Raw genomic sequence first — 20,069 nt, 5'->3', positions numbered from 1 at the left:
GAGGCCTCCTCCACCCCTTACAGCCTCGCCCAAGCCTCCGGATGTAATAATACAAACACAAAGCAAAACCACAAGCCCCTAGGCTGTAACATAACCACAAGCCACATGGCCATAACTCATTATCATAGCTCAAGCCTCCAGGGCTATCATGAGCAGTACTTGTGACTTAGGCTCCTTCCCATATCTCGGCCGAGGGAGCTCCTGCCTCTCCAGCTGCTGGCAGAGAACTGCCAGCCTGGCCTCAGCCCTGAGCTTTATAAGGGCCAGGCCCTGCCCCCTACAGGCAGCTGGCTCTGCTTGGTTGCTCTGGCAACCCGCAGCTGCGCTCATTACCTGAGCAAGCCTCAGCTGGGCTCGTTATGTCAGGCCAGGGCGCGCTCACTCGCTCCCTGGCAGTTCCTCCTCTCTAGAAGCAGGGGTACCGAGGTGCCCTGCGACAGTACCATTCAATGTTGCCTGCAATAACCAAACCAGAAAACTTCAAAATCCGGATTCTGTTTGGGCAAGCACCCAAAGTTATCCAAACCTTTTGAGTCTCCAGAATTGAGCTAGAAAGTTCATGAAAAGTCTTTCTCTCAACATTTCAAATGGTTCCACCCGGGTTCTGACTCGAAAATACCACAAGAACTGTTTTGCAGTGTTTCAGCATGTTGGGCACTGCTGGAAATCCCAAGTGTACAGAACAAATGAAAATGTGAAACTCCTGAACAGAGTCAAGCTGGAGTTTGCTCATAGAAACCTGGGTCCGGTTTACTGCTCAGACAAACTCTGTCCCTGATAAAATAAGTAGTGGTAGCGGTGGGGCAGTGTCAGAGATCAAACACATCAACTGTGGAGGAGTCTATGTTGTATGTAGCCTGTATAAGCATGAGGTCTAGTCATAAGACTAGGGTTTGGCTCAACCCAAGTTATTTTGCAGGTTAAAGTATGTACCATTGGAGGAGAGGCAGGCAGCAGAGATGAACCAGGCCTCAACACAGAGAACTTTATAGGAAGGAGGGGAAAGTCCAAAGAATCAACTACAAAAATATCAGCAATAGTCTATACTGAAATCCACGTCACTTGTGTCGGAAGAACAACACAGTGCAAGAAGCTTGATGACACAGGAGATGATCTCAAGAGCATTTTTTCTTGTGCTGACTTTTTGTAATTTACAACTACATTTTTGTGCCCTTTACAATCTTGCTCAGGAAGGGTGACAGTGTTGCTTGTTTCTTTTTTTTCAAAGGGTCGTGTGCAGATGTGGGTGGACATGTTCCCCAAAGACATGCCTCTACCAGGACCTCCTGTTGATATTTCCCCAAGAAAACCCAAAGGGTACGTACTTCCTGCCAGTGTACTGGCATCAGTCTGCAAGTATTCTCTTTTTCTAAGGGCCTGGCAAGAAGTGGAATCTCACACCACTATTTAAACTGTGGATCACTGCCACAAAGGCAGAAGAGACTATTACTGTTATCCAGTCTGGCCTCCTGTATAACCTGAGCCACCCTGGAATCTATGTATTAAGCACATACCTTCTGTTAGAGCGGTAGCATATCTTTTTAGAAAGGTGTCCAGTCTTGATTAAATGATTTGAAGTGATTTATTCATCATTGCTAAAAAGACCAAAGTACAAGCAGCAGTTGCAGTTACTCTCACAGTTATTACCTCTCTTTTGAACTCTATTCCAAAGTCATAATGTGCTTTCTATGCCATGTTAGCTTTCCCACTTTTATAAAGTACTTGACCGCTGGTCAATATTTTGACTATGATACAATACTGTTGCACCTGGGAGATGTCCTCTGCTTTGATGAAGGATACACTGAAGAAGCACAAGAGGTGATTTGTTTGGAATATGAAGAGTCTCTATATCATTTCAAGCACAAAATGCATTTTGCACCTAAAAGCTTGTCTCCCACCTCTCCCAACTATAACAGTGCTCCCATAACAGATATCACCAAATCTTGCTTTTCATATGCTCCTTAGTCCATCACAGCTAAAGCAACATTATGACACTTGTACAATTTCAGGCATATGTATCTCCTCCCCTCTGTGACGTTTCACTGAATGAGTTAACTTGATAGACTGTTGGGCAAATAATAAAAGAGAATTGTTTGCTCATTCCAAAAGAACTTTAATCCTGTATTTTAAGAAGGGCTTTCTTGAGTAATCTTTGTGTCTGGAACAGTTTCACAGCTGCCATTAGTTCATTGTTTATGTTGAAACAAAAGGCAATGCTATAAAATAATATGTTTCTCTTTTCTATGTAGATTTAACTAAGTTCCAAACTTTGACAAGAAGAAGCCTCTATAATGAGTATTTTCATTAGACAGGGATTTTGTGTGAGGCTGTTTGTCAGCAGGCATTTTTCAAAGCAGGAACTTGATAATATTTGCAAGAGCAAAATGCTGTTGCCAATTTACAGCCTACAGAAACAAAGACAAATATTATTAAAGTATTAGTCATCAGAACAAATAAGAGAGGTTTACGTATCTGCAAGCGGCTTACATTTTGGGATATGCTTAATGCCAACTGGGCTGAAGAAGTAGAGTATAGGAACAGTGACCAAGTTCTATAGCTAGGCAAACATGTACATGTGTTTGTTTCTAGGAGAGCTGGTTGGAAATCTGACACTGAAACAGAGTTTTGTAAGAAAATGCTGATTTGTGGAATCTGAAATGTTTCACAGAAACATCTTAGGCTTGAGGAAATTTTATCAAACCACAGGCCTGTTTCTAGGCAGATACTGATGAAAGCTCAGCCTGGTTTTCTGGTGGGCTTCCAGGGTCCAAAGCTCCAGGGCTGTCTTGTCAAGCGGGCCCCAGAGCTTCCAGACTTCTGGACCAGGCTATTCCTCAGGCTGCCCAGTTCCCAAGTAGACAGACAGCCAAAGGAACCAGATAGTGTGGACACGCGGAAGGATTCTGAGCCTGCAGGCATCCACAAAGAAGGACTGCCCTGGAACAGCAGCCCGGGAGGTTCCAGCATGACTGATTGAAATTGATGTGTTTGTCAGTTTCACTGCGGCTCACACACATTCCTAAAGGAACATATTTCAGATACATCACGTGCTTCCTAAGCAATTCTTTTTTTAATTTTACATTTCTGGAAGATTTTTCAAACTATGTGTTTATTCTATATCAGAATAAACTCAAATTTTGAAATATCAGTATTTACTCAGAAATCTTGAGTTCAGGCCAGCTGTAGTTTTTAGAGCTTCCCACACGCATCATATATAAGTAGCCAAAGTGAAAAGAGTGAGGGAGAATGTGTCTCCTTTTTTGATAGCACTTGAAAATATCCTCCCTGAAAATGTCTATTGTCTCCTGTACCTTATAGATATTTCTAAACAGCACTTTTCTTCCATTTTAATGCACCAGATTGAAAAAAATATCATATGTCATCAACACGTTTTTCTAAAACTGAAACCCCATGTCTTCCTACATGGGTTTTGTTCTCATTAAAAAGTTGCTCAGTATTTTGTGGGCTGTGGAGAGGATACTGTCAGATCTATCTCACTGCAGCATTTTTATGAATAGAACGAAAAAAGGCTCATATGCAAACAATCAGCAAGGAATTTTCCACTCTTCTGAGGCTGCCAGTGATACCCTCCATCACTTTGCTCTGAATGCCTAGAGACCAGATCTTATTCTATCACAGTACACAAAAAGGGCCTGATTTAGATCCATTTAAATCAGCTTGCATATCATTAATTAGCTCAATGAAGGCAATGTTGTTTCGACTGCTGTCTGATCACACCTATTGCATACTCAGGTAAGCCGAATACAGATGAACAAGAAGGCCTTTAAATTCAAGTATACAAACATCTGGTTTCTTTCTTTCAGTTATGAATTGAGAATAATAATCTGGAATACAGAAGATGTCATTTTAGAGGATGAGAATATCTTCACGGGACAAAAATCAAGTGATATCTATGTTAAAGGGTAGGTTCATCTGGACACCCTTTCCTTCTTATTTATCCTTTAACAAAACAATTAACATTTTATTTTTTAAAAATCAGTGTCACATATTATGCTGTTGTGTTAATATAGCTGTCCTTATGAAACCTTGCTGTGATCTTGGTGATTTACTGTAAGTGCCTGCCAAGAGTAGCCAGCCATTCTGGATAATGTCTAGTGTTTTTTTTCTCTTTTAAGGTCAAAGAATTTTAAATGTAAACACAGGGCTGATTCATTTCTCACACAAACAACAATCAGGAATAAATGCATACAAATCAAATCCAAAATATAAATGGGTAAAATGCAAAAGCCTTCATTGTTTTAAATATGAAGGACCTAAGGGATGTCTGCATTACATTGTTATTTATCGAGGTGAAAAGAATTATAACCAGGGTAGAGAAAATATTAATAAGAGAAGAACAGTAATGTAGGAGATCCCTTTGGAAGACATATTTTAATCAACCATTTGTTGATCAAAGTAGGTGCATGTATAAATGGCAGGAGTCAGTATGTATGTTTCATTAGCATTTCTAGCTTCTTTTTCATGTTCTCTGTATGCTGTTGGAAATGAAAGCCCTGTTTTACCTTTGGAGCAGTAATGAAGTATAGTCAGCAGGGATGAATGAATTCATTGGGCAAAATTAAAGCAGAGCTGACTTGAACTTGAAATGAACTACATTTTTGACAAAAAGTTGAGATTACCTGTTAGAAATGAATTTTCCTTTTTTTGTGTTGTTCTCTGCACTTTCTGCTTTTAGACAGGACTTGAAAGGAAGTGCCAAAATGCCATAAAAGGAAAATAATTATGTCATAAATGGAAGCAGGAAGTATTCATAGATGTTAGGGGCTGAAAGGGACCTTAAAAGATTATTGGGTCCAGCCACTCCCCCTGTACTTGGGCAGGAAAGAGTGCTGGGGTAAGATGATCCCAGCAAAGTGGGCATCAAGACACTTTTTGAAGATCACTGGGGTGGGTGACTGTACCAGCTCTGGGGGGAGTCTGTTCCAGATCCTCAGCATTTGACTTGTAAAGAAGTTTTCCCTTGTGTCCAATCTGAAGCAATCCTCAATCAGTTTGTGCCCATTGTTTCTTGTCTTCCCATGGGGTGCCATGGTGAACAGATGCTCCCCCAGGCCCTGATTATGCCCCTAATATACATATAGGCTGCCACCAAGTCCCCTATGAGTCTTCTCTTCTCCAGGCTGAACAGACTCACAGGCCTTTTATGCTGAAAGGCTTGGGAATCTCTTGAGATGTTTCATGTAGTTTCACAGATCAAGAGAGGATTGTGTAGATCAGATGTGTGTTACTGCCTCAGTTTCTTGAGCATGGGACTTTAAAGCTAAGTACAGACAGTCAAAAAGCCTGAGGCTGAATTGATTCAGTCTTTGCAAGTTAGTCTAAGCTACAGAAATTAAACTGAGAAACAACTGGACAGACACTCACTTTTGATTCAGGAAATGCAGCCACATGCTTGCAATGGCTTAGGCCAGAAGCCAGGGTGCACTACAGCATGGCTCTCTGGCACATAGCCAGCATGGGCTACGTGTTCACTTCCTCTTCTTGCTGTCCTCGAGGTCTCTGGAATTTGCATTCCAGAATCATAGCAGCAGGACTCTTCAGGGTTGCTCATCACTTCCTCCCCTTGCTTCCAGGTGCCTCTGGGATGTGTAGTCCATAGTCGTAGCCCACTGTAAGTTTTTAGCAGGGCAGGGCAGCTCTGTACTTGGGGAAGGGAAGTTTAACCCCCTTCCTGGCCCCAGACCCCAGCTGGGGTTTGCCTTGGCAGGGCAGTCCCTAACCCTCTCCCCTCAACTCCAACCCTTCTGTGCTGGACCAGACAACCCAGCCCAGCCTAGGGCTGGAAAGCATGCTGGGATGCTGGGGGAGGGGGGCTGGGATTTAACTTTAACCAGGAAGGGGTCTGGGACAGAAGTTTCATAAACTGGTTTGATCTAAATCAGTTAAATCTGATACTACATTCAACCAGGTTTATCTTAGGCCAGTTTCAGCCATTTTGAAACTGGTTTATGTGCACTGAACTTCTGTTTTGTTACAGGTTTAAACCAGTTTCTGATGATTTAAACCAGTTTGTGTGTAACTTCTGTCCTTAGCCTAAGGGACTTATGTGAACCAAAAAATGAGTCTGAAGACTGTATGAGTTTGTCCATTGCCAATGATTGGTGCAACGAGATGGAGGACGAACAGTTAGATTTATTTGTTTTCATTGGGAGATTTTATCAGGTTTGCTAATTCTGAAAGACCCTTGAGGATAATGAGAAAGTCAAGCTACATATAGAGACACAACAGCTTGGTAACATGTGTTTACTCCATTCTACTTCCCTCAGGTGTATGTCTTCACTGAAGTCACTACAACTCATGGAGACATTCCTAGGCTAGCTTTAAACAAGTGTACTCAGATAATACTAGCAGCACAACAGCAATAGCACAGAACTCAGAACACAGAATGAGCCAGAAGCTTAGTAAATACTCAGGTAGCTAGCACACATGGAGGCCTATGCCACCACCATTACACTGCTTTCAGTATTTAAGCTAAATAGTTTAAAGCTAGCTTGTTATGTCTACTGAGCTGCAGTCATAGCAGTGACTAATGTAAATATGCCCTGAGTCATTCTCTTGGTCCAGGGATACGATCTAATCCAAAGATAGTAATGAGGAGCTTCTTGTTACCAAGTCTGAATGCCTAATAACTAGACTGCAATACATTTTATACAACATGAACTTCTAGCAATCCGGACACCAATGAGCATTTGTTGTACCTGTGTTTAGTATAAGCTATGTCATGACTAATATTTCCAAATTACCTTCTTGTGACCATGCCACTTTCTGGGACAGGATAACTATTTTGGGGTTATAGTATACTATTTAAATATTTATTAAAGGTCTATTTATGAAAAGTTAAGGAAATGTACATTTCAATAGCACCTTCAAAAGGAAAGTGTTTTTAGGGAAACACATATTATTTATGTAGTATGCCAATCCACAGTTTGTGCTGCATAAGAAAATAATAAAAAAAAGGAAAGATAACTTCGGGGAAATGAGTCAGCTTGACATCCTTCAATCTACAGCACTTGCAGCTACAAATGATCTTGACTCTGATATCAAGGCCATAAATCAGCCTTGTGACACTCATGAAATTTACCAGCCAAGTGCAATTCTTGGTCATTTATAATGAAAGTTATAATGATATTTTGTTTGCCTGTCTTAGAAAAAAAATACTAACCATTGGTGAGTTGGTGAATTAGAAATTTGCAAGTCTGATCTAAATAGAATTCACTTGATATCACTAAACTTTTGGCATCACTTTGTATCACCTGTAAGCCTGAGACATATGGTTATTTATACTCCATGAACCTTCTGAGTGCTCCACTATCATTGATTATGAAAAATACATATTTATAATGAATTTTTTGTCATTGAAAGTTAGCGGCTACAATACAGCCTCCCTACTAACATAAATGTCTTCAAATGTATGAATGCTGCAGCTGGTTAAAAGGCCTGGAAGATGACAAGCAGGAGACAGATGTGCATTACAACTCCTTGACTGGAGAAGGGAACTTCAACTGGCGGTTTGTGTTTCCATTCCACTACCTCCCGGCTGAGAAACAAATGGTAGTCAGTAAAAGAGAGAACATATTTTCCTTGGACAAAACAGAACGCAAAATCCCAGCAGAGCTTGTATTACAGGTTTGGGACTTTGAAAGGCTTTCGTCAGATGATTTCCTTGGTAAGTGAGGCCCACTGAACTTCAGCTGAAATGATCATAGTCCTTTGTTTTGTAGGAAAACATGCAAAGAGTTTTCTAGGGCCCAACTTTCAATTGTCCTCCTCCAATCCATTTAACTCTAAGTGCATGGTTTTGGCCCACGAAAGGATAGGCCTGTAGTGGCTTATTTATGGCACTTATTTAATAGTTGTCCTTTTCAACCCCAGTGATGAAATGATAATCACATCTTTCAGTAATATCAACCATTATTTAATATGATCTTAAGTCTAGGCAATTTGCTGTAACCTTGTTTATAAAAAATCCTAGGAATTACATATGAAAACAGCCTTTTTCGGTCAATCACCCCAACAATGATGGACTTCCCACTTATCTTTCAGGAATATAGTCTTGAGCATTTTATCTTTTTCAGTGTACAATTTCTCATTACTAGCTTTCCAACACATCCTTTTAAAAATTATCACCTACTTTCCCTGTTTGGAAACATTTCATCATATTCATCCCAACAAATCTTTTAGTCAGATTGATTAGGTCACTGAAAATTCTTTTCATTAGGCTTTACAGTCTTCAAACCTTAAAAGATCATCTAGATCATGCTTGCTTTCCTCCTCCTTTCTCTTCCCTGTTTATGTTATCTATGTATCGCTGTCCCATCTACATATTTACACTGTTCTGTGTGAGGTCAGGATTAAGAAATACTAATGTTAGAAGGTGAGTGCTGCAGTGTGTCCTGAAAAGAACAAGAAGTAGTTTCAATATTGCTCATTTTTGAGCATCTAAAATGGTGTACTTCAAATAAATAAAGATCTGGGATGAAATTTTAGGCTCAGGAAGTCAGTGGGAAAGCTCTAATTTACTCCAGTGGGGCTAGGCTTTCACCTCCAGCCTTGTTCTGAACATCTGTTTACTTGGCCTTTGTGTTGTCTTTAAAATGTTTATGGCAGCACAAAGGCAACGTCTGTTTCCAGCCTTAGAGATGCAATAGAGTCTGAGCTATCACATTCAAAAGTGCCGAGGACCAGCTCTGAAAATTTGGCCTTTTTAAAGTGCCTTAGGTTAGGCACCCAATGCACTCAGATCCCTAGCCACCTTTGAACATTTTGCCAGTTTGTGCTATTGACAGAGATTTAAGCAGAGCATTTTATCTTTGCTGGATCCTGTCACAGCGCGTTATCCTTTTTTCTCTGCAAACCCCCTTTGGAACTGACGTTTGCTGCCTTCCTGTTCATGGCTCCATTTTCATTGATTTTACAATATAGCTAGACAGAAAGGTAGAAACTGAAATAAACACTCGGCAGATCAATAACACACATTCCACATCTCTCTGACTTTTTTCATGAAGGGTTTCATTATGCTGGTATGTGCAATGGCAGATCAGTATATCCAAGCTCTGATAATGTTTTTTAGAAGTTTGGTAGAGACAAGTCTTTTTGTCCTTCCTCCCCAGTGAGGACCGTACAGGATATTGTGAAGGTCAGGGTCCTGTTCAGTCTCCTTCCTAGGCTCTTCACACCACTATTTCACAAACATTTTTGAGAACTACTACTTTGATCTGTATATGAGGTAGTATTGGGGTATTTGTCAAGCCAGGTCTAGATAGCATCTGATCACTATATTTAAATATAAGCCATGTGCTCGAATGAATATGTACTCAGATAGGGGCTATACAAGCAGATGATAAATGGTGCAAAGATAGTTTCAGACTAGACTGGTTTACTATCCTGTTCAAGCTGCAGGAGAGGTGCTGTGTTTGTCTTCACTGAAAGTGGTTGTTTGATTATCTTTACATCTGGTTTGTCTCTGCATGATGCCGTGGGTTTTTTTTTCCCCCAGGCTCCCTTGAAATGAACCTGAATGGATTTCCTCGGGCAGCCAAGTCAGCCAAGGGCTGTGACTTAAGCATGGTGACAGCAACAAGTGAAGAAAACACGATCTCCATATTTCAGCAAAAGCGTGTCAGAGGCTGGTGGCCTTTCATCAAAGCTGGGGAGCTCACTGTAAGCAGAGCCTTTTTGATTTAGAAGAATGATCTAAGGTTGTGGAGCGTTGTTTCGTGTACAGACACTCTGGTGAGAGGTGCCTCACAAATATAAAAAAAAGATGCTGGGCAACTGAAAAGCAACATTATGCCATATGTTGCACATCCACGGGGCTGCTCTAATTCACACTGATTAGAATGGTTTTCTGGGCATGCTGCCCTGGGTCACCCGAGTACACTCTTTTATGGCTGTGCCCGCTCCCGTCTCTCACATGCCAGAACTGCCGAGGCAGTGGAAAGATAGAGTGGAGTGAAGCAGATGCATCAAGCTAACTTTAAGTCATCTCATTTTCCCCTGCCCTGGGGGAAGTGCCATCTGTGTCATCCAGGTAGCATTAAGTCCCCCTTTATCTTGTGATTTAAGCAGGCCAAGAGTCTGGTTCTTAGGGTTTGTCTTCATGACACAATACAGTGTCATGGGGAGAGACCTGAGGCAGCTTTTGAACAAGGTAGCACAAGTATCAGAAGTAGTGTAGCTTCATTAGTACAGCGCTCAACCTCAGCTGAGTAGCAGACTTCATTAAACATTACCTAAGAGTCTACTCTTACTTTTACAAGAGATGTATTACAAAATACATCCTAAGAGGAGCATACAAAGTATGCTTTACATTTTCCAGCATGTTTTAAGCCCAGTATTTCCCTGATGCAGTGGCTCAATGGGAGTGTACACAATTGCAAGGAGAAATGACAGACTCCCTGAAACATCAAAGGGCTGTTGAACTCATTAGATTTCAGGAGTCCCCAGAAGGATATAACTATAACTCCAGGGTGTGCAAATCTATAGGGCATGTTAAGCATGCTAAATGAGCTTATTGTCAAATTTCATTTATGGTGAGGGCTTCAGCAGGGCAAAAATGTTTTCAAATGAGCTGAGATCATATGTCCCAGGTATCCATCTAGCTTTGTGTTTCCTACTGCTGGCCTCCATTGTAATATTGCTTAACACTAATAGCCATAGTGAAGTCTCCAGTGAGTTTCAGGAAGTCTCTGGACATTCTCCCTTTTCCATCAGAAAAAGTGGTATATTCCTGGAAATTTGCAGGAGCAGGCGAGACAGACACTTAGCAGGGATGGCTTAGTCAGGAATGATCCTGCCTTCAGCAGAGAGTTGGACTAGATCAGGTGGTCGGGGGGTGTGTCCACCGCCGAATGCACAAGGGACTCCCCTGCACTCCTGCGGGACGCTCCATCCATCCCACCATCTCAGCATTCACGAGCCACACCTGGTACCTCGAGGTACATAGAAAAAACATATAAAGCTGTGTCTATGGCCGAATTGCTGATTCTCCGAATCAGAATCAAATCTTCAGATTCAGATTCAGCCAAATTGAATTGGGACAGTGATCCAAATCAGCAAATCGAATCACTGTCCTGCAAATTGGGTCAAATCCAAACTGAATACTGCCTGCTTCACACACCCCTAGCAAATAGCTGGTAAAAATAACCATGCGCCGTGCATATGGCGCAGTACAAGTGGTTACTGCACTGTGCTTTAGTACTTCCAAAAGGCGCAGTAATAATGTCACTGTAGAGCTATGTGTAGATGCTCCCATAGACTAACTAAATCAGAGGTGTACAGGATGAGCTTTCATAAACAGTGGAAAGAGGCTGTCCTTGAGAAAACAGATAGACAGGAATGCTCTTGTTTGCGCAGTAGCTCTGTCTTCCAAGGATGCTTTTATGACTTCAGGATCTCTGTTGATTGGATTTACTGTGAAGGCTGTCAAGAGACGTGCTTAATACAGTGAACAGATGAGGGTCATATCTACAATAGCTTGGAGACAGCTTTACTTGCTCTGTAGATGTGACTTTAGTGATTTATTTTCCTTTAACTCTATTGCCACCCAGTAAACTAAATTGCTTGTGGAGCCTGTGGCAGGCCAGGCAATACTAATAATTTGCGTAGTGTCTTGTCATTCATGTGGAAGTTGGACATTTCAATAATATATTTATTCTTTTGAAAACAAAGGCTCTGAAAGTATTTGCAACTGAGCAACATGGATTAATTCTTTGGCTGCTTTTCTTCTATCACAGTTTGTGTCCAACCTCTCCAATCTGACCTATGCACTCTTTTTATTCTTACTATTACCAGGTTTGCCATAAAAGCTTTAAAGTTTTTCCCTTGGCCTAGTTAAGTTCACAGTGGGGATAATGAGGAGCATATAAACACCTAGATGGATACATCTTGATAAGGAATGATTCTGTGTCATTAATGTCTTGCAAGGGTTTTCATGCCCATTGTATTAATATTAATAATTTATTACTTTGCTGTTAGACTGAACTTGGTACACTGAGTAATGCAGTTGATATAGTCTACTGGCATGTATCTGGCATGTTTTTCACCAGTCAGGTCTTGCTTAGTTCATAGATCATTATGTATTTTCATAGCTTGTTAAAGGGAATGAAAATAACAACAACAATAAACCCTTCATTTACCTTATTATGATATTTTGTGGACCTGCCTGTATTTAGGCTTAAATTCTACACTGAATTATAATCCTTGAAAACAAATATACTACAGAGATGTGTAAAAAGTATGGAATTTGTCAGCATAAGGATCAAGACATAAAGCCATATGCTGCAGGGTGGGAAATTCTGACTTTTCAATGATGACCATAAATTGAATTATAAAACGTAAAGCTGTGAACTCAGATGGTACGGTAAATTATACTTGTTAGAGTCAGCAGGGAAAATTTAAAAAACTGATTCGGTGAGGAAATAGCTATTTTCCTGACAATACCCAGGATAATACCTGTCCAAACTCAGCCTGTCCTGGCTGAGCAGTTTCCAGGTATATACCCACGTCAATGATGCAGCTTACTTGTTACTGTGCGCAAAGCATTTTGATTTCTTCAGATGGATCCTGCTAAGTGTGAAGAATTATTACTATCAGAGCTCTGTTAACAAGCTGAAAGGTGCTTGGAAGTACCTTGAATTATGTTGTACAGTGTTCTTTTCAACCAGATCCATGGAGAGCTTATCTCAAGATTTATTTGCATGCAAGTGAAATAAAGAGATAAATGACTACCAGGGAAGAGCTCCAGAAGAGCTGCATAGTAGATCAGTCTGGGAGATGATGAAGGGTTTACAAATCGACTGTAGGCTTGGGATGATACATTGCTTAAACAAGAAATAGTTGAAAGCTTAGCAGCCATATTACCTATTAACATGCAAAAGTCAATTCCATTTTGAACAGCAAACAGCTGGTTTGGATTTTAGCAGCAACTGAGATGCAATGGAAAGACTTTCCATTAAAGATCCAGGTGTTTTGTGTCAGGCACCAGATGAGCAATAGCTGTAATATAGCACTTTAGCCCAGTTGATACACACAATTATTAAAAGGTTTGTTTTTGTAGCGATCTTCCAGGACTGACTGCCATGTTAGAATCTGTTACTTCTATGACTACAATTACAGCTGTTACCAAAAAGCACATGAATAATTCAAGTAGTGTCATTCTACTAGACAATCCCAAACCCCTGATCTTTCCTCTGCATTAATATTTTATGAGCGAGCTCTCCAATTTTAGGTCTATTGTGATTACTACGAAGAGAAAATGAGAATCAAAGTGCTACTCAAATGTTATGATTCTAATAGTTTCATAGAAAAGTAAAGCTGGAAGGGACCTCAAGAGATCATCTAGTCCAACTAGGGATCCAACTTGCGACTGTGGTCTTATGGGCCATTTCTTGAAACTGGAAGGATCTTTAATAAATACAGATATCCATTTGTCATTATCTGGGTCAGGCTCCCCCTTCTAGACACACAGGGTGATGTGTTTGGGCCCCATACACTGGACCGCTCTACTTTCAACATTTCCTTTCTGGGAGCAGACTCCAGGCACTTCCTCTGGCTCTGAGCTTCTAGGCACGCTCCTAGGATGACGTTTCCCATTTTGGAAACCCTTTCTGAGAGCCAAGAGCTTGCAACCCAGTTTGTTAAGCACAGAGACCAGTGCCCCTTGCCAGTGTGCTTAAGTTGTATAAGCACAACCTTTCCCAGAATCCCAGCTTTGCCAGCACTTCATTGTACAGTTCACCACTTCAAGGACATGAGCTAGGTGCAATAAACAAGCACAAGCTTTGCAAAAGAGATTTCTACCTCAGCTACTCTGTGCTTTAGAAAGCACAAGAGATACAGACAGATATAGGTAAAAACCATGAACTACTCAGATGCCTTTCCCTGCCCAAATCTCCTCACCATTTTGGAGTGTTCTTTGGGATTTGGTCCTATCCTCCCTCCTGCAGCCCATGACTACTTCTCCAAATTGAGGAGTCTCTCTTTCTCCCTCCTGTGGCCAGCTTCCTTCAGCCTAAGCTAGTCCCTTTGTTCCTCCACAGACCTGCCCCAAGCTTCTTTTGGATCTACCCAGCCTACATGTGGGTAAATAAGGGCTATACCAGTGCCTCTTTGGATTTGCTTCCTTCACACCTTAGACCTTGGCACAGAAGCTGAAAGAACCTGTTTTGTGTAGGGTGCAGTTACTTCTTTCTTCTGCCCCAGGCCAGATCTTCTGAGATCCTGACTGTCTTTAAGGACCAATCTAAACACATGTACCAGTGCCACCCCTTGCCCCTTAGCACAAGTAGTGCAAGGCAGGAAAAGGTGGCCCTAAAACATGAAGATGGTTAACAGATCATACAACCAAACTGGACTCCTAAAGTGTAAGAGGGGGATTCCCCACAATCCTCACAACCTGATTCAATCAACAGATTGAAAACTCTTCTTATCTCTTCTGGGTGAATAGCTCACATATGCTAATTGGTCAGTAGCTGGTTATTGTTTAATAGCCCCGGATTAAATATTTAATCAATATTCTAGGGCAAGGTGGAAGCGGAGTTCCACTTAGTCACTGAAGAGGAAGCTAAGAAGAACCCTGTTGGCAAAGCTCGGAAGGAGCCTGAACCTCTGGAGAAACCCAAGTGAGTAGAGACGTGTTCACTAAATGAGCTGGGAGCAGGCTGTGAATATGTTGTATTAGACTGAGTTTGTGGTTCAATCAATGCTGCTATGTGTGATAATAGTTTTTAGTCAGGTTCACATTAATTACAGATTCCACCCTTGATACCAAAACAATGATCACTGGAGCATTTAGGGTTACTAACCCTCTAGCAGGCTGGTATTTTCCACTGAATTGTGGTACATACCATATTCTCAAGGTGCCCATGAGTTACTTACAGGCCCTTAGCAGCTTTCTTCTTAAATACCACTGTTCATGATGTATCCTTTTAATTTTATTCCCCTGATTGTAACATCTGCACAAGCATGTGACATACTTCGTAACATGATAATCAGCTAAAAATCTCCAAGCACCCAATTCTGCCACTTTTCATTATGCTGAAGAGCTTTTTACTCTGGAAATAGCCCCATTATACACAGCTGACAGGCTCTGGTCCAATTCAGTCAGAGAGGCACAGAGCTTCCTGGGGCATTTTAAACTGTACGCATGATACACAACACATTTAAAAACCTTTTGCAAAGATTTCCTCATGCTATGAGGAGCTGGTTGCTGTACACCATCTCTTTGGCTTCAAATTCTTATTCTCCTTGGATCCGCCAGTACTGCTGGATCGTTTGAAGAAGGTCATAACTGTGATCCTGCCTCTTCTGACTGGTGTAGTAGGGGCAGGGGCAGGACAAAGCATCCTTGCACTCAGGATATTTGGGGATGGAAAACGCTGTTATCCTGTGTATAGGGGAAAAGTTTCTAATGCTCCTTCCTTCCTTTTGAAATCATGCAAAGAACCATCCCAATCTGAGCCTTGAAGGTTGTTTCTCAATGATCTGTGGTCAAGACCGCATTTAAAACTGCATTTGTGTGGATGGCATAATCCTAGCACTATGCCTGAACTGATTCCCAAAGGTTATATGTACTTAAAAAATTATAACCAGGGAAGCAGATTGTTTTTAATGGCATTGGCTGTGTGTTAAAACTCTGATCCTATTTCACTGAAGCTAACAGGAATTTCTCTAAGCTTTGGATCAGACCCTGTGGCACCTCAATTTCACATTTAAAATTTGCTGTGGGTTAACACATCAATTAGGATTGTACATCTTGTCTTAATTTGCATAGCTATGAATGGTGAAGAACATGTGTCACTGCGCAGTGGTGTATGGTGTGTATGGCTTTGGTAGTTGGTGGCTGATGGTATGTTGAGTAATCCAGAGAATACTCTGAAGTTTACTGGATATTAGGAACAATTAATGCAGTGGGGGCTAACCTTTTTGGCAGGTGTCCCACAAATGAGCCCCAAACCCTCCCAGAGTGCCACTAAGGTCCCCCTCTTCTCAATCTGCTGCTCTGCTTTCTGCTTCCTGCCCTGTGCTCCCCGCCCAATCTGTTTCTTTGCTTTCTGCTTCCTGCCGTATCTCCTGCTGCGTTCATGTCCCCTCCCCAATTTGCTGCATGCTACACATACAGGCTGCCCGTGGCACTTCTGGCATATATGCCACAAGTTGGCCACCTCGAATTAATATGTTCCCAGGGGTTAAACGGTCTTGTTTTGGAAAAGGATATTTTTTACATGGCCTTAATTTCATAACATAACAATATTTGGAAACAGTTGGATCTGTCCTTACCAAGGGTTTGTTTTTCTTTTCCTTTCCTTCAGCCGACCTGACACATCCTTCTCCTGGTTTGTAAATCCTTTCAAGTGCTTGTATCATCTCATCTGGCGAAACTACAAGAAGTATATCATCATTGGGCTCATTCTGCTTATTCTGATCATCTTCCTGGTGCTTTTCATCTACACACTGCCTGGTGCAATCAGTCGCAGGATTGTCGTGGGTTCTTAGGCGATTACATCTCCCGTTGTAACTAATCACATGCAAGTACTGCAATTAAAACTAAAAACCTGGCTCCAGAATTAATGAGGCTGAAACGCACTTTGCTCCCTGTAAAGATAAGATGCAGCCATTCACTTCAGCCCTTGGAACTAACTTGGAGCGTTCTAACATTCTTCTCATTCCTAACCAACCCTAATGCACATTATCATTAAGGCACTGCCATCGGTTTATTGGCCATTAAAGCTCTGATTCTGTGTCCAAGATTAAATATAAGAATATCTTCATATTCTTGAATATGATGCAGGGATTTATTGTAACAAGTCTCTACATGATCAAGCATCAAGAGAGAAAATAAGAAAAATTGCCTTGTTTGGTCTTTGCATCATTTTATAACTGATGATTTTAGAGTATTTTATGGCTTTTATGGTAATGTAAATGATTTTTTAAAAGAGAAATTGTTTGTGAAAGAAATCAAAGCCTGAGTTCTCTCATTCAGGGCAGAAATCTAAAAGAGAATTATGAATTTAAAAGAAAATGATTATGCTGCAAAGGCACAGACTATCACATGCATATAAATAACAGAAGGGAGAGAGAGAGAATGAGAAGTAGACAAAGAAGGCAAGAGCAGTTTTTAGATGCAGTTTGAAAACTGCTGGAAAGCTCATGGAGTGGAGATACAGCACACTGCTAGGTGAACTGCAGGAGTGTGGGAAGGGAAACAGGGCAGGATGTAGGCAGGAGCAAGTCACAGAGCAGTTAAAAGGCGAAGGGTGAAAACCTGGCTCCATTTTAGTGAGTGGCAAAACTCTCATCCTGGTCCAAACTACAGAATGCTCCATGGCCTGTGTCATGCTAGGTCAGACTAGAACAGGGGTGCTCAACCCCTGGTCCCTGGGCCATATCCAGCCCACATCTGGGCTACCAGGCTCACCACAGGTTTGAAAATTCAGTAGTGGGGGAATGGTAGCAGCTAATTACTGCTCCTCTGCTGCCAAACTTCCAGACCTGGAGAGAGCCCTGCAAGTTGGATGTGTTGGCCCTGCATACTACATGGGGCATGCAGGGCTGACTGGGACAACACAGAGCCCCCCGGTGTGCAGGGTAGAGGTGGGGCAGAACCTAATCCAGGCCTGTGGACTGACCCCACACCACTCATCCAGCCTGCAGGGCCAAAAGGTTGAGCACCACTGGACTAGATGATATAAAGTTTCCTCCTAAACCTTAAACTCTATGAATAGGATTCTTTTAACGGTTATATGATTTCCATTGTGCTGATATCTGGTTAACTATATAAGAGACCTGGCCTTCAAGATCTTTGCACTCCCCTGGACAATGTATTTATGCCAAGACAGTTTCAGAGCATGGGCCTTGTTGAAGTTGTATGGGTACAGAATAAGGTGATGCTGCAAGGTGCTGACTGTCGTCAACATCAAGTGACCTGAGTTGGGGCTGAGGACATGCTACACCTCGCTAGACCAGCGCTTCCTCACATACAGTACAGGCTTGCACACGTTTGTGATGCACTTCTAACTCAGCTGTTTTATTCCCTTGTGTACATAGTTCTGTGTTACCCTGATGTGCAAATTCTGTTTCTTCCAGTAAACTTTGCTATGTCCAGGATCAATGATTTAATAATGCTGACATTGTTAAGAGTAAATAAAATTATTTTAATAAAAATGCTCATAACAGAGTAATTTTTGCCATGTTATAACAGTCATAAAGACAACATTCCTGATCCTCCAAATATAACCTTCTGTTTCAGAATTGGCTTACAACCCTGATCTTATCAGATGTCAAGTGTCTTGTATGTACCCATCTCCACCCTACTTATATGCCATGCCCTGCCATAGTATTTTAGGATGAGACCATGGCTTGGACCCTGAGATGTCCTGTTGCATCTTCAGCAGAGCTACCAAGTGCTGAGTATGTAGCAGTAAGCATGCATTGCACAACCTGTCTCCCCTGCACAGCTCCGCTGGGCAAGTGGAGGCTGGGAAGGGGGAGATTCTTGACTAGAGCTGAGAAGGGAATTATCTTCCTGTCATAAAGATGAACTAGCATCTTTCAAAGAGAAGAGGAGGAGACACACTCCTAGTTCTGGACTTAGTCATGACCTCAGTGCCTGGGCCACTTGACCAGGATTTAGGAGACTGATGTTTAGGACCCTGTTCCTGCCTGAGATCAAACCTTGAACTTCAAACTCCTGCATCTGAAATATACATCCTAACCACTAGCTATGCTCAGGAACATTGGCTCTCCTAGGATCAGGGTTGGGTGGCCATCATAGAGGACAGTCCGGTTGTCCTTTGTCCTCTATTGATACGAAACCTGACGCCTTTATGTCGGGTTATGTCAAGGACATAAAGGCATTGTGTTTCATATCAGTAGAGGACAGAGTAGCAGAAAACCGGAATGTCCCCTATGATGGCCAACCTAGATCAGGGCCTTGTTTGCTAGAACAGCTGATCCAGCAAGATGTACAAATAGCTAGCAGCAAGTTACTAGTCAAACCCCAGAGCAAGCAGGGGCAAAATGGTAATAGGAACATCCTTGGGACATAGTGCCTCCAGGGGCTGCTTGTGAGGAAAGGACATCTTGGGTGCAACTCCATGCTTTCAGCTGTGCCTAACATCACAGCCTAGCCCTTAATAACGTAATGAACTTGCATCACCTTGCAGGATTGGTGTCAGAGGCTCTAACCAGCAACCCCACCCTAGCTGATGAACCATTGTTAAGGTCTCTCAAATGGCTGCTGGGGAAAGCAGCCACCTCATTTAGTTCCACCTCTGAAGGCAGGCTGGAGGCCAGGCAGCAGTTTGTCTGAAGGGCTGCTGTGGTAAGCCTTCTTGGATCCTGCACCCTTGGGTTTCTGACTTCTGACCCTGCTCCACTGGCTGTTTGGAAATTCCCCTCAGTCTTGGTAACTCAGTCTGACTCCAGAACCCTGATTCAGCCTGTGACCGGGACTCTGCCCCTGAAATTCCCCCTTGGATTTGGTCATTTGGTTTCTGACTCTGAACTTGATTTCAGCCTATAACTTGCTCTCTGGAATCTCCTCTTGGTTTGGGTACCTTGGACTCTGCCTCCATAGGTTAAGTACTGTTTCATAGATTCATAGATGTTAGGGTCAGAAGTGACCTCAATAGATCATCGAGTCCGACCCCCTGCATAGGCAGGAAAGAGTGCTGGGTCTAGATGACCCCAGCTAGATGCCTATCTAACCTCCTCTTGAAGACCCCCAGGGTAGGGGAGAGCACCACCTCCCTTGGGAGCCCGTTCCAGACCTTGGCCACTCTAACTGTGAAGAAGTTCTTCCTGATGTCCAGTCTAAATCTGCTCTCTGCTAGCTTGTGGCCATTATTTCTTGTAACCCCCAGGGGTGCCTTGGTGAGTAAAGCCTCACCAATTCCCTTCTGTGCCCCCGTGATGAACTTATAGGCAGCCACAAGGTCGCCTCTCAACCTTCTCTTGAGGAGGCTGAAGAGATCCAGGTGCCCTAGTCTCTCCTCATAAGGCTTGGCCTGCAAGCCCTTAACCATACATGTGTCCCTATGATCCAAAAC

At 42.2% G+C, this 20,069-nt stretch overlaps 1 protein-coding gene across 1 annotated transcript in view; it reads left to right on the top strand.

Moving 5' to 3' along the window:
- FER1L6 (fer-1 like family member 6) overlaps positions 1 to 18,161 on the top strand; it is a 95,792-nt gene extending 77,631 nt beyond the window's left edge. Inside the window, exons 36-41 of the mRNA XM_059723470.1 lie at positions 1,229 to 1,317; positions 3,825 to 3,923; positions 7,446 to 7,687; positions 9,518 to 9,681; positions 14,542 to 14,642; positions 16,332 to 18,161. Coding sequence (XP_059579453.1) covers positions 1,229 to 1,317; positions 3,825 to 3,923; positions 7,446 to 7,687; positions 9,518 to 9,681; positions 14,542 to 14,642; positions 16,332 to 16,515 — 879 coding nt within the window. The 3' untranslated portion in view covers positions 16,516 to 18,161. The remainder of the gene's footprint in view (positions 1 to 1,228; positions 1,318 to 3,824; positions 3,924 to 7,445; positions 7,688 to 9,517; positions 9,682 to 14,541; positions 14,643 to 16,331) is intronic.
- The last annotated feature ends 1,908 nt before the right edge of the window (positions 18,162 to 20,069 follow it).

The sequence above is a fragment of the Alligator mississippiensis genome, chromosome 3 (assembly GCF_030867095.1).
Source record: "Alligator mississippiensis isolate rAllMis1 chromosome 3, rAllMis1, whole genome shotgun sequence".
In the NCBI taxonomy this organism is placed as follows: Eukaryota; Metazoa; Chordata; order Crocodylia; family Alligatoridae; genus Alligator; species Alligator mississippiensis.
The sequence above is the reverse complement of the archived record's forward strand: the minus strand, read 5'-3'. Positions and strand labels throughout refer to the sequence as shown.